Genomic DNA, 12,482 nt, shown 5'->3' with positions numbered 1-12,482 from the left:
AGAATTCCAAAGTCACAGACTGTGCAACCAGTAATGCTCCCAACAACACTGAGCATGCTATCATGCGAGCTGAATTGCATGCCCAAACACCTAGTGGCCAAGGACCTGTCAACTGCAGAAACCTATCAGAGGTATATCTGGTGAAGTGGTGAACCATGGCCAAAACATCCAAGGAACAAAAATAACTTGAGCAGCAATCAAACACACAGGTGCTTGCATCTGTAAATTTCTCTGAGCTTTTGCACTGTCAAGTTGCCTTAGTAATGCACAGGGATCACACCTGAAGCCATCGTCTGTAACCGAAAGAGGAGCTGCACCTGAAGTGTAAGTTCCAGTAGTATTTGTCCCCATTATAAAACTCCACACAAGAGAGCCATCCGCAACTTGTATGCACCTAAAGGACATCCGAGGTGGAACAACTAACGCTGATGTGTTCATGAGCACCAGAACTGCATACCTACAGAAAAATGGCCAGAGTTGGACTCCATCACATTTGATCTCAAGCAGCACATGCAGTGACCATGGTGGCACGAACTGCAGGCACTACTACAGGATGGCCTTGTTGTCCCGGGCGGTAATGTCACACCCCATTTTAAGAACAAAAGAGGATGTATAAAAGTCTTATGTGCACCCCAGGAACGGTCGCACACATAAGTGGACAAATTGTGAATTATACCAACACAATGTTTATTACGCAGAGGGGTCGGCGAAGATGGTGAGTGCTCCAAGCCATGTCGCGTCAGACGCCATGACGCCGAGGCGCGTGGCCGATGGGGCCATCTTGTGGTACTCCAGCGGCGCGAGCACCTTGGCGACTTGCTGAAGGCCGAGGTCGACGCTCGTGCTCGAGGATTCCACCCCCGCAGCCGCGTCGCGGTACGGCTCGTCGACGACGGATGGAGGAGCCGCGGCCTCTGACTCGGATGCTCCCGCCTCATCAGCCTGCGGCTGCAACGGCACGAGGGAGGACGAGTCAAGCCGTGCGGGGTCCGTGGCGTCCGCTGTTGCGCTCTCCTTGAGGAATGGCCCAGTTGTGCGCCTCTCCTGCTCGGCGTGCGCGAAGAGGACCCTGGAGCGCTCAACCTGCGTCTTCTAGATGGCCTGTGCGAACTCTGTGGTGCTCTGGACGACCGAGGTGGCGGTGGAAGGTGCGGGCGTGACCGAGGCGGAGAAGGAGCAGCTGGAGAAGTAGTTGCCCCCATCGAAGAGCCCGCCCCAGTTGTGAGCAACCGCAGGTGCGTCAGAGAGATCAAGGTCGCGCACCTCCAGGAAGTCGGCAGACTGCTCAAAGCCTCGAACAGCCCACCCCAGTTGTCGGCGACCAACACGGCATCTAACTGTGCCGCAGGGATCCGCTTGGGAATGTTGACGCGGGACTCGACGGCGGTGACCCGCTGCGCCCGTGCGGCTTGGGACTCGGAGTCGCGCCGCTCCCACCGAGCCTCGCTCTTGTCGAGCTTCCTGTTGAACTCGTCGAAGAGATTGTGGATTTTGTCGAGAAGGAGTTGGGTAGAAGGCGAGATCTCAGTAGGGGGATTCATGGTACTAGGAACCGAGAATCGATGGCTCTGGTAGCAATTGTTAGCAACCGATAGCTGGAACGAGGAGAGCAGTAGAGAATTAGAGAACAGCAGAGGAAGTATAGGGTTGTAGAGGTGAAATTTTTGTATTTTGGTCCCTTTTGAAAACATTTTTTACAAAAAGACCTACGCCAAAACGTTTGCTGAAAATAGACCATTTTTAGGCGTCTTAGGACATGACGCTGAGGTATGAGGGTCGGCGTCGACTGACACGACGCCGAGGTCTTGCCACGTCACGGACGACCCCGGTCGACGGCGACACGGTGGCGCATGGGGCCCACTACATCGGTGTTGTGTCAGCCAACGCCACAGGCATAAATTCGGCGCTGTGAGGAGCCACGCCGAGCTATTGCCACCATCCGGCGCACGGCCCAGCGGCCCAACAACGCATCGTGGCCCAATAGCTCGGCGTGCGATCAGATGACGCCGAGACGCTAACCTCGGCGCGGCCCGACTCAACGCCGAGGTTCGATCAAAATCCCACCCCCCGCATCACGATTCATGAGATCAGAGAAGCATGCATGCAGCTCGATCGGTTTCATTCCACTAGTGATGGAGACATGGCATGTTCGTCTACGGGTGCCGGGAGACAATTCAGAGCGGCAGAGACCGGAGGTAGTGCATGCCCGCTGCCTAGCCTGTTGCGGGATTGCGGCAAGCCGAGGTAATGTCTCGGCGTCATAGGTCATGGCGCCGACCTCTAAATTTAACCTAACTCTAGAGGTCATGCCCGCTGCCTAGCCTGCCTAGCCTGTTAGATTAAATTTAGTAAGGTAACGTCTCGGCGTCATAGGTCATGCCCGCTGCCTAGCCTGTTAGATAAAATTTAGTGGTCGGCGCCATGACCTATGTCTCCATCACTAGTGGAATGAAACCGATCGAGCTGCATGCATGCTTCTCCGAACCTCGGCGTTGAGTCGGGCCACGCCGAGGTTTGCGTCTCGGCGTCATCTGATCGCACGCCGAGCTATTGGGCCACGAAGCGTTGTTGGGCCGCCTGGACCACGCGCCAATAGCTCGGCGTGTAGTCCCACCGCGCCGAGGTTGGGCCTGTGGCGTTGGCTGACACGACGCTGACGTAGTGGTCCCCATGCGCCACCGTGTCGCCGTCGACCGGGGTCAAGACCTCGGCGTCGTGTCAGTCGACGCCGACCCTCATACCTCGGCGTCATGTCCTAAGACGCCTAAAAATGGTCTATTTTCAGCAAACGTTTTGGCATAGGTCTTTTTGTAAAAAATATTTTCAAAAGGGACCAAAATACAAAAATTTCACGGTTGTAGAGGAAGGAGAAGAACAGACCTTTGTTTTCCGGAAAGGTACATGCCTCCTATTGCGGAAAGGTACAAGTTTGCCGTGTCTCAACATGCTTCCGATGGATCAACTTGGGAATAAGCTTTGTGACTATAGATACCTTTCGTAATAATATGGCTACATCCATTGCCCTAGCATAGAATTAGTGCAATAATTATTGTAACGACCTTATTTTGAAACTATGAACTTATTTCATAATTTTGGTTCTAGGCAAATGACATGTAATTTATTATTATTTTGGACTCCACTGCATGTACTTTCATTTCATATTTGTGCGAAGTAGTTTAAGTCGAACCAGGGGCAAGAATGACAATCGACCCTCAAACTCATCTTTTCTGGAGCTGGGACCCTCCCAGCCAAACACCATCATCAGACAGCTCCAACTCCACCCAAAGCTAACTCCACCTGGAGTTCAGGAGTGAAGCAGCTCCACCCAGAGTTGGAGTCATGCCAAACAGGGCCTGAATACTCCATCTCGTTTCCCCTCCGGCTCCTGTTGCTGCCGGTAGGCAGGATTATACTGGATGCATGGATAATGAAGATATGCAGTGTGTGTCCAACACACCGTTACCGTACGATTTGTTCATCAGGCACGACCAACGTGTCTGGCACTGGTAGCAGGCCGGTGGTCCTGCACCAAGTTTCCATTGGTACGCATGCAGTGGGCCAAGGGGGATATGCAGATTCAATACGGGGGCCCAAGCCCAAATATCTATTCGTATTAGAGTTTGCCTTCCCTCCCAGCAGGGTTGTGTGTGGTATTGCGGCCCAGCTTCTATTCGTATTAGAGTTCAGAAGAAGTACATCCATGCCGTCTCTGGCCCTCGCTCCACGGCTTATGACCGCCTCACCCTGGCCCACATGGCAGTGAGCTACTACAGCCTACAGGTCGTGTCGTTACAGAGTATAGTAACACTTAAATCGCTGGCTGAGGGTCTCCAAAAAAAGTTGCCAAAGAAACAAAAATAAAGTCTCTGTCATCCGATCCATGCGAGCGTGCGTAGCGAGACCCTGATTCCCCGAGCGACGGTGGCTCCAAAAATATTAAGCAGCACGCAGTCTCCTTAATATTTACTCCATGTAGTAGTAGTATTAATAGACACTTAATAAAGTGCGTCTCACAGCATTACTACTATCAAACAAAGGACGGAGGATCACAGAATTGATCCTGAGAACATCCATATAGCAGGCACCGGTGGATCCAACAACTGGTTTCCGTGAGCTCATCACCGATGGGCGGTGGCGCCGCAACGTTGTTCAGTCTTTTATGCACCTCATTGTTCAGTCTCTTATGACACCCTTCTTTTTTCTTTGTCATGCTACCAAGTACCAATCAATCAGTCCGAAAGAATCTGCACATGCAAATATATATAATGTGTACTAGTTAATTAGCTATGGGTGGTAATTCAACAAAAAAAAAAACCTTGTGCACAATGCATATATAAAACAAAATAACCGTTCCCATGTTTAAGCACTTATTACGTAAGGTCTTACTTTTATTACTTTGACACATCATCATCAATATTCTGTTTTCTTTCGACAAAAACAAATGTCTCCTTTGAAATAGTTGTCTTACACTAATCTGTCTCAATGTCTTCGACCAAAGAAACTGGTATAGTGCAGTTGTTCAATTTAGGCATCCAAACTAATTAATCCATGGACGACGAGTGGAGCTTCTGAATTAGTTTCTTAATTTTTTCCCTCCTGGTATAACTTTGTCCTACTTTTGTATTCGGCAAGTAAAATAATGTACTGCATGAAGATAATGCAAACAAACTAAAGAGCAGAGTGTATATATACACTACAATAAAAGATTAATTGGGTGCTGCAAACAAACAGCAACTATATATGTCACCGTATAGAGAAAAACTTGAAGGCTGAAATTACAAATTAGATAAAGTGCAGTTGATCTGCATGCAGTGAACTTACTCGAACATTGCTGATGTGAGCCAGCTTCGTCTTGTTCTCTTCTGATTCACACCACTTCTTCAGTTCCGTGCAATAACTTATCTCCAGCGTCTGAAGCTTGGTGAGTTGCTGTATGCATGCAGGCAACGACTTGACCTCGTCACATCCTATGAGGACAAGGCTTTTTAGGGAGGAGTGGTGGCCCAGCAACTCAGGCAGTGCTGATATGCTATGGCACCATTTCAACTTCAACGACTCAAGGGAAGTGAGGTGCCGCATGCTTTCCGGCACGTTTGTCAGGTGATCTCCAGAGATTGTCAACTCTCGGAGGGCAGGGAAGTGGTGGAATAGCCTCATGCTCTGGCTGGAGATTGTCAAATTCAATTTGATGGCCCCACTAGAGGAAGAGCAGTGATGTCTGGTTATGTCTACCTCCTCCAATGATGAAATAACTTGGTCGCTCTCATATATAATGCAATATCGAAATGTTGGTGGGCATGGCTTCAACCTCAACTTTGAGCAGTGTTGTATCTCCAGACGGTCTAGCACAGGGAACATGAACTCCTCCACACCATCCTCAACACAGTATGTTGTGTTCCACTCCTCCAAACCATGCATATATAAGACTTGGAAGGATGACAATCGACGGAATGCTCCTTTGCCACCACAAAATTCACTGTCGATTCTTTTAATGCCAGGCAATTCCCGGAGCTCCAGCTTTTCTAGGTGTGGTAACTGCCCAAGTGGTGGCAGGCTGCTACACGCATGCATCTCCCTGAGTTCGATAGAAACAAGGTTTATGAGGTGACGATAAGTGCACATGGGCCAGCCTGGAAAGCTTGTACTGCTGTAACCTTCGAGGCGCATGCTCTTCAAACCAGTTGGTGGCACTAGTTGTTCCAACAAATCTTTGTCCTCCAAAATTTGAACCGCACGCTTGTATCTTGTAGACCAAGACAATGTTAACTTCGAGAGATTATGTTTGTCTGACAACTTAACTTTAGTTGCTTCTTCTAGAGACCTTACATTTTCAAGACAACGTATTCTTAACTCACTGACATGGGCGCCCTCGAGCAGAGGAAGATTGCTGCAACCATTGACCTCATCAGCACGAACCTTGAAGAGTGGTAATGTTTGTGAATAATTTACCACTGAAGTGGCCTGATCCAGCAGTGCATCGGAGCACCCTTCCAGCACTAAAGACTTCAGCCCAAGTTTACCTATACTCTCTGGTAGGGACTTAAGCTTAATACAACGAGAAAGATCCATTGTATGCAATCTTTTGAGGTTACCAATACTTTCTGGAAGACATGCAAGACCAAAATTATAAGATAGGTCCAGGTGCTCCAGATTGGTAAGGGTACCAATAACGTCAATACCCTCTGGTAGCCCTTCATGACTAGGACCATGTGACAATTCCAAATATTGGAGTTGTGTTAGGCCACACAATGATTGAGGTAGTGCTTTTACATTGGAACATCCAGATAGATTAAGATGCTGCAAATGCGTGAGATTACCAAGAGAGTCTGGCAGTTCTGTTAGCCCAGAACAATGTGACATGTCCAGATGCACCATACACTTTAAGTCACCAAATGATTCTGGCAGTTTTGAAATACCAGAACAACCGGACAAACATAGATATTTCAGACACCCAAGCTTGCCAATTGATATTGGTAGTTCAGTAATTTCAGAAGATCCATTTGTATTTAGGTACTGCAGTTTAGATAGCTCAGTGATACACTCTGGCACTGTTGTTATTCCAGAACATCCTGACATGTCAAGATGAACCATAGACTTTAAGTCGCCAAATGATTCTGGCAGTTTAGATATACCAGAGCAGCCTGATAAACATAGATATTTCAGATACCCAAGCTTGCCAACTGAATCTGGCAGTGCAGAAATTTTAGGAGATTGATTTAAGTTTAGATATTGCAGTTTTGATAGCTCCGTGATACACTTAGGGAGAGTCTCATTTTGCATTCTTGGAGCAATAAGACACCTCAGCTGCTTCAGTTTGCCAATTGAAGCTGGCAACAATACACCCGAGCATTCACTGAAATCCAAAATACGCAGGCACATTGCAAATGAAAATGCACCACTCCGGATATTCAGTTGGACACTATCTGAGAAATGAAGTGCCCTCATCTTTGAAGGCATATTTTCCAACTTTGTTGTAGTGTCATACTTTTTGAGCAATGAATAACGGAAATATTTGTGGGCCCTTGCCTTTCTCGGTGGTGCAACATCGTAAATTTTTAGCTGGTCAGCCATTGTCAATCTTGCCAGGTCATGCACCAGATCGTGCATTGTGTATCGCACCTCATGGTTTTGAGAAGTCTGAAATGATAATGATACAACATTCATTAGAGATGTCAACTAATACCCACCTTTTAACAAAGAGTTTAGATCCACCTTCACATGCATGCACGCTTAGGAATATGTCATCATTCATTAGAGATGTCCATTAATACTGCAAGGACACCAAATTTACTGACAAAAAATGTTGTGCAGTGTTACACGTGTTTTTAATATGTATAAAGAAGTTAGATTTGGCAAATCCCACGTTCACCTTGTTGAGTTTAATTAGGCATCTAGAAATAAATGGGTATCAGATTTGTCATTAGAACAATAAGCGCATTTATTGTCATTCTAGAACCCATGGTGCTACTCGTTGTGTCACCGTCATGTTAGTTTCCAACAATGAAATTTATATTAATAAAATGAATGCATAAATTTATGTCTAATTCTGTTGACAACACCCCTCCCAAATATCTCAAAAGTTTATTCTTGAAATAGGGGTAAAATCACATTGGCAAACTTTTCTATTCGTGCAAAAGTTAACACCATTAACTGACTTTCATGGAATGGGGGCAAAATCTTCCTTCAGTTCAGAAAACAGGGGCAAAATTACCATTTCGCTTCAAAACGAGGGCATGAATGCTTAAGCCCCAAGATAACATAATCTAACGCTTCAATTTGTATCTAAATGACCCATATTTTCCTTTTAAAAAGTGAAGCCCAAATATCTCCCAAATCTAGGTCTAAATACTAATATAAGCTATTATCAAAAATAATTCAACAATCATAATAGTACGCTGTATATTTATCCAGATTACACACTTCTACCAATGTTGTGCTAAAAGTAAGCATAAATGCTCTTTGAAACCACAGACCAATTAAACATGCATTTATTGGGATAAAACAATTATTTTAATTATTTATCAATCTTGGAAAAAGGTTCCATTTACAAACCACATACCGATGACACTGCAATTTACATTAAAGTGTATACGCTTTTGTTAAACCATTGTGTCATATCGACACTGGTAATTTAATTTTAAACACTGTATGTTTTTGTAGAACAATACAAGAATATATATAAATCATTCGTACAACAAATTCAACATATTGAGTACTATGGTGCAGGTTCAACAGACTGTTTTATGCTATTATAGTAATTAAGAGTGTAATCTATGAAAAATAATCTATTTTTTAATAAGTTGCAAAAAAATATAGTAACAATTATAATAAGCACCAGAGCTCTAACTTAACATGTACACAAAAAAATACAAAAATTAATAAGATCAAAGATAATTGCCATACTATAGATTCATGGTGTCATAGAAAGGGATGTAACAACAGTCCATATAACTTATGGTTTGGTTTTGAATAAATACATATAGAAGATATTGTATCTTAATATTACTAACGAGAGGTCCTCAACAAAGTCTGCACATTAATCCTCACAAGATGCATTAGAAAAGAAATTCTCATAATAATTAGAAACAGCTGCTATTAATCAGGTTTCTCTGTTTATCCTAGAGAATAATAGCTGTTGGATTGCTATTGTCTTAAAAAGATATCTACTTGTGCCATTATTGAAAACATAAATTATTACCTAAATATACATCCAAACTACCAATATATGCCATTATGAAAGATACTTTAATGTAACCCCTAAGTTTGCTTTTAAACTAACTACCTCTGTCATTATGAAAGATAGTATAAATCATCCTCTCTAATTTGCATCCAAACTACCCATATATGCAGTTATAAAACATAAAGAAGTCCTTTAAATCTGCTTTTACATTACTAATATAAGCTATAATTGACATTAAATAGACCTAAAGTACATTATACATGTTTATAGATTACACAATTCTACCACTGCCAAACTCAAATTAAACATAAATTCTTTGTGTCACCATGCATACCAAGTATATACGCATAAATTAGCTAAAAATATATGAAAATTATTTCATTAAAACCGTGCAATGGAAATAAAATGTATTCCATATTAGACCATATTAAACCTATATAAGAATAAACAATTTTAGTTGTTACTTCAGATAAGTTTATACATTTGGACCAATTACCAGTAGCTTAACTGTAAGCACTCAATTTTTTTATAAAACAATACTACTACACATATAATTCTTTGATAGTAGAAATTCAACAAGTGGAGTTGCTATGGTGCAGAGACATGCAGACTAAAAAACTGTTTATGCCTTTATATTAACAGAGTGTAGTCTACGACCTAGAATCCATTTTGAACAAAATATAAAAGAAAAATTTTGCATAAAAGATAAGAACTAAAGTTTGAACTAGCATGTGGATAAAAAATACAACAACTAATCAGGTCAAAAGTTGAAAGCCAGCATACTTTTTACTTGTCCTTGGAAAGGAACATGAATTTGATACAAAATATTGGTACATATCTAGTTATAATTTTGGTACCTCTCCAATGGCTGTAAGAAACCTAGGATTAAAATAAAGAACCTCACCAATGGGGAGATTATAATTTTACCCAATGGTTTGCCACAACTGGTACATAATTGATAGTATAAATGACTATATGCGCTGCGTGACATACTATAGGCAAAAACAAGTAAGAAAATTAAAAGTAGTGTTCTAGGAGTTATAATGTAACATACCAAGGGCATCTTTGAAACTTGAAGGAAGGACATTCCTAAAAGGTGTTTGATGTATTCCTTCCCCTTTGATGTCTCAATGAAACCCAACACACTCCACTGGTGAATCAAGTCATTTTCAACAATATTGTGTCCTTTTGAGAATATGGAACAATAGGAAAAGCATATCCTCAGCTGCTGTGGCATCCTTTGATAACTCAACCTCAAGGATGGAAGCACTCTATCATCTGATGTTTCATTCCAGATATCACTGTCATTTATGTTTTTCCATTCAGATATATCTTTGGATTGTAACATGTACCCAAGTGCTTGAGCTGCCAATGGCACACCTACACATTTCTTTGCAATATCCAGTCCTATCCACTCAAATTCCTTTTGGTTACAATTACTGGATCTCTTAATTATTTCCCAGCATACATCATCCTTCAAAGGATGTAGCTTATATAGTTTACTGGTGGAAACTTTCCTTGCAATTTCTTCCTCTCGTGTGGTTACTATGACATCTATCATACTGCCCTTCTTGCCCACATGAAGCATATTCTTCAGTTTGCTCAACTCAGTGTCATCTTTCTCCCATAAGTCATCTAGAACGATCAGAACTTTCTTGTTACAGAGTTGGTTATCAAGGCAGTCCATTATCACCTGCAGACCTCTATTCTGGAGATCCCTATTTTGCTGAGCACCTTCTGCTGATACTTGAGAAATTATAGAGTTTCCTATTTTCAATAAATTGAAATCTTGGGAGACATAAACCCACATACGACAATCATACTGCTTCTTGAATTGGTCATCGTTGTATACTAGTTGTGCCAAAGTAGTCTTGCCCATACCTCCAAGGGCATAGATAGGAACAATCACTGTCTCACTCTCATCATGGTTTGATCTTGCATGTAACAACAGGTTTATGATTTCCTGTTTTTCTCCTTCCCTCCCTTCTACTTCAGGCAAAAAATGTGATGTTGTCTCAAATTTGTCATAATGCTGAACATTAGTAGTGCTAGTGCCTTGTGTGCTGATGAACTCAAAACTACCAAACTCCATATTGATTTTCATCAGCTCTTTTCTCAAACTCTTCATCCTATTAGCGATGGCAATCTTCTTGTATGCAGTTGGGATACACGAGAGCACCCCAGGATTCTACAAGAATTTCATTTAATTTTCAGTTGGGTGATAAATTAGGAAAGATGCATTGAATTATAAATTAGTACTTATGAGCAGTTTTTTATAACTTAAATTATCAAGAGCTGCCACCCAGTTGATATCTCAGGTACCAAATTTGAGAACACTCTATATATATGAATAAAGTCACTTATTTCTTCTATGATACTCAAAATTCTAGAGTTCCCTGTTTGACGCTAAATTTAAATTTCATTACCTATTTGTTTGTTATCACCGTTAACCGACACATAAAAGATCAATTTATCCCTACGTAGACACGTAGAATGTGATTAGATTGTGACAAAGTTTAATCATGTAATTAAGGTGATACGCCTTATATTTGGGCACACTTTATATATATGGACATGCGTGTTGGCGAAAAATGCCAAATATTCATCCATGCACAAGGTGAAAATAACAAACAACCGGCATGTGATTCTTCATGTCACCCTCTTCATTTCAAAAAAAAAAAAATCGTTCTAGGTATGGGCTAAGTCCATTTTTTCCAAGTTTGACTATGTTTATAAAAATATTATCAATATTTATATCTCCAAATAAGTTTATTATAAAAGTATATTCCATAGTTTATCTAATATACAACAATTATTACGCATCATAAACATTACTATATTCTTGTATATATTTGTTAAATTTTAGATTTATTGAATCTTGAGAAAGCGATCAGATGGATATAGTTTTTGGACGGGGGGAGTATAATAATGTAAAACTACGCACCTTTGCAGTTGCTTGGTCACTGGTGTCTTGGTAGTCTTCGAGCACGTCGGAGATGTCTAAGGCGACGTCCTTGAGCCGCTTCAGCAATAGCTGCACCAGTTTCTCCTTGACCGACCGCCTCTCAGCGTCCTCGAGCACAGCTGAGATGGTCTCCAGATGGTCCTTCATCTCCTCCAGATCGTCGGTGAAGTTCCACAGCAAACTGGCCTGCTCCGCGATGGCAGAGCTCAGCTTATCTTTCGCGATACTGACAAAAGCGGACGCGAGGAAGCCAGCTACTGCTTCCGCCATGGCTGCAGAGCTCTGAATCGCTCTCACAAGTCACAAGGTTTGTGTAGAATGGTATGCGCAGGTCGTCTGCGACTGCGCGAAGGAGAAAGGTGAAGTATATATATATAGTATGCAGGAGTAGTTAGTGGCATCACAGACAACCAGTTTAGTTGGCCATATTATTGTAGAAATCACATATAAAAAAATTAGTGCTGACAGCTGGGTACAGGTATGCCGACATATATATATAGCATATTTATATATACACATACATGTTCTGCATGGAGGGAAGTCAGTAAGCCAGTATACATAAGTGCTTAAACCTTTGGAAATATTTTTTATGAAGTAGATCATCTGCCTGTTTTACACCGGCGAGGTCAATGCAAGCTGTATACAGCTGGCCACATGCCCAGCTTGTTACCCTTGGATCAAATTCTGCTACTGCCACATAATCATTAGCCCGTTTGTTTGCTCGTAAATAATTGTAAATTTTCAGCTGGAGTTGTAAATTTCCGGCCGGAGCCGTACGTGAGGCATCGTTATTGCCCCGCTGTCCCCGGGGCCCGCTTGCCAGATTCCGCGTGTCAC

The 12,482-nt window shown here is 42.5% G+C and overlaps 1 protein-coding gene across 1 annotated transcript; it reads right to left on the bottom strand.

Annotated features, from left to right (window-relative positions):
• Positions 1 to 3,441: 3,441 nt before the first annotated feature.
• Positions 3,442 to 11,971, bottom strand: LOC136487085 (putative disease resistance protein RGA3). The gene is made up of 4 exons (XM_066484218.1): positions 11,625 to 11,971; positions 9,735 to 10,868; positions 4,822 to 7,137; positions 3,442 to 4,244 (listed from the first exon to the last, which is right to left on the bottom strand). Exons 1-4 carry the CDS (start codon positions 11,913 to 11,915, stop codon positions 4,230 to 4,232), a joined length of 3,756 nt encoding a protein of 1,251 aa, XP_066340315.1. The 5' UTR covers positions 11,916 to 11,971; the 3' UTR covers positions 3,442 to 4,229.
• Positions 11,972 to 12,482: the final 511 nt, after the last annotated feature.

This window comes from Miscanthus floridulus, chromosome 10 (assembly GCF_019320115.1).
Source record: "Miscanthus floridulus cultivar M001 chromosome 10, ASM1932011v1, whole genome shotgun sequence".
NCBI classification, from domain to species: Eukaryota; Viridiplantae; Streptophyta; class Magnoliopsida; order Poales; family Poaceae; genus Miscanthus; species Miscanthus floridulus.
The sequence above is the reverse complement of the archived record's forward strand: the minus strand, read 5'-3'. Positions and strand labels throughout refer to the sequence as shown.

Bases quoted from the DNA above. Each gene is read 5' to 3' on its own strand.
- LOC136487085 (XM_066484218.1), bottom strand. From the start codon at position 11,915: ATGGCGGAAGCAGTAGCTGGCTTCCTCGCGTCCGCTTTTGTCAGTATC. The intron at 10,869-11,624 runs GTGCGTAGTTTT...AAATTCTTGTAG, and splicing joins GTGACCAAGCAACTGCAAAG to AATCCTGGGGTGCTCTCGTG. The intron at 7,138-9,734 runs GTATGTTACATT...TTATCATTTCAG, and splicing joins AAGTTTCAAAGATGCCCTTG to ACTTCTCAAAACCATGAGGT.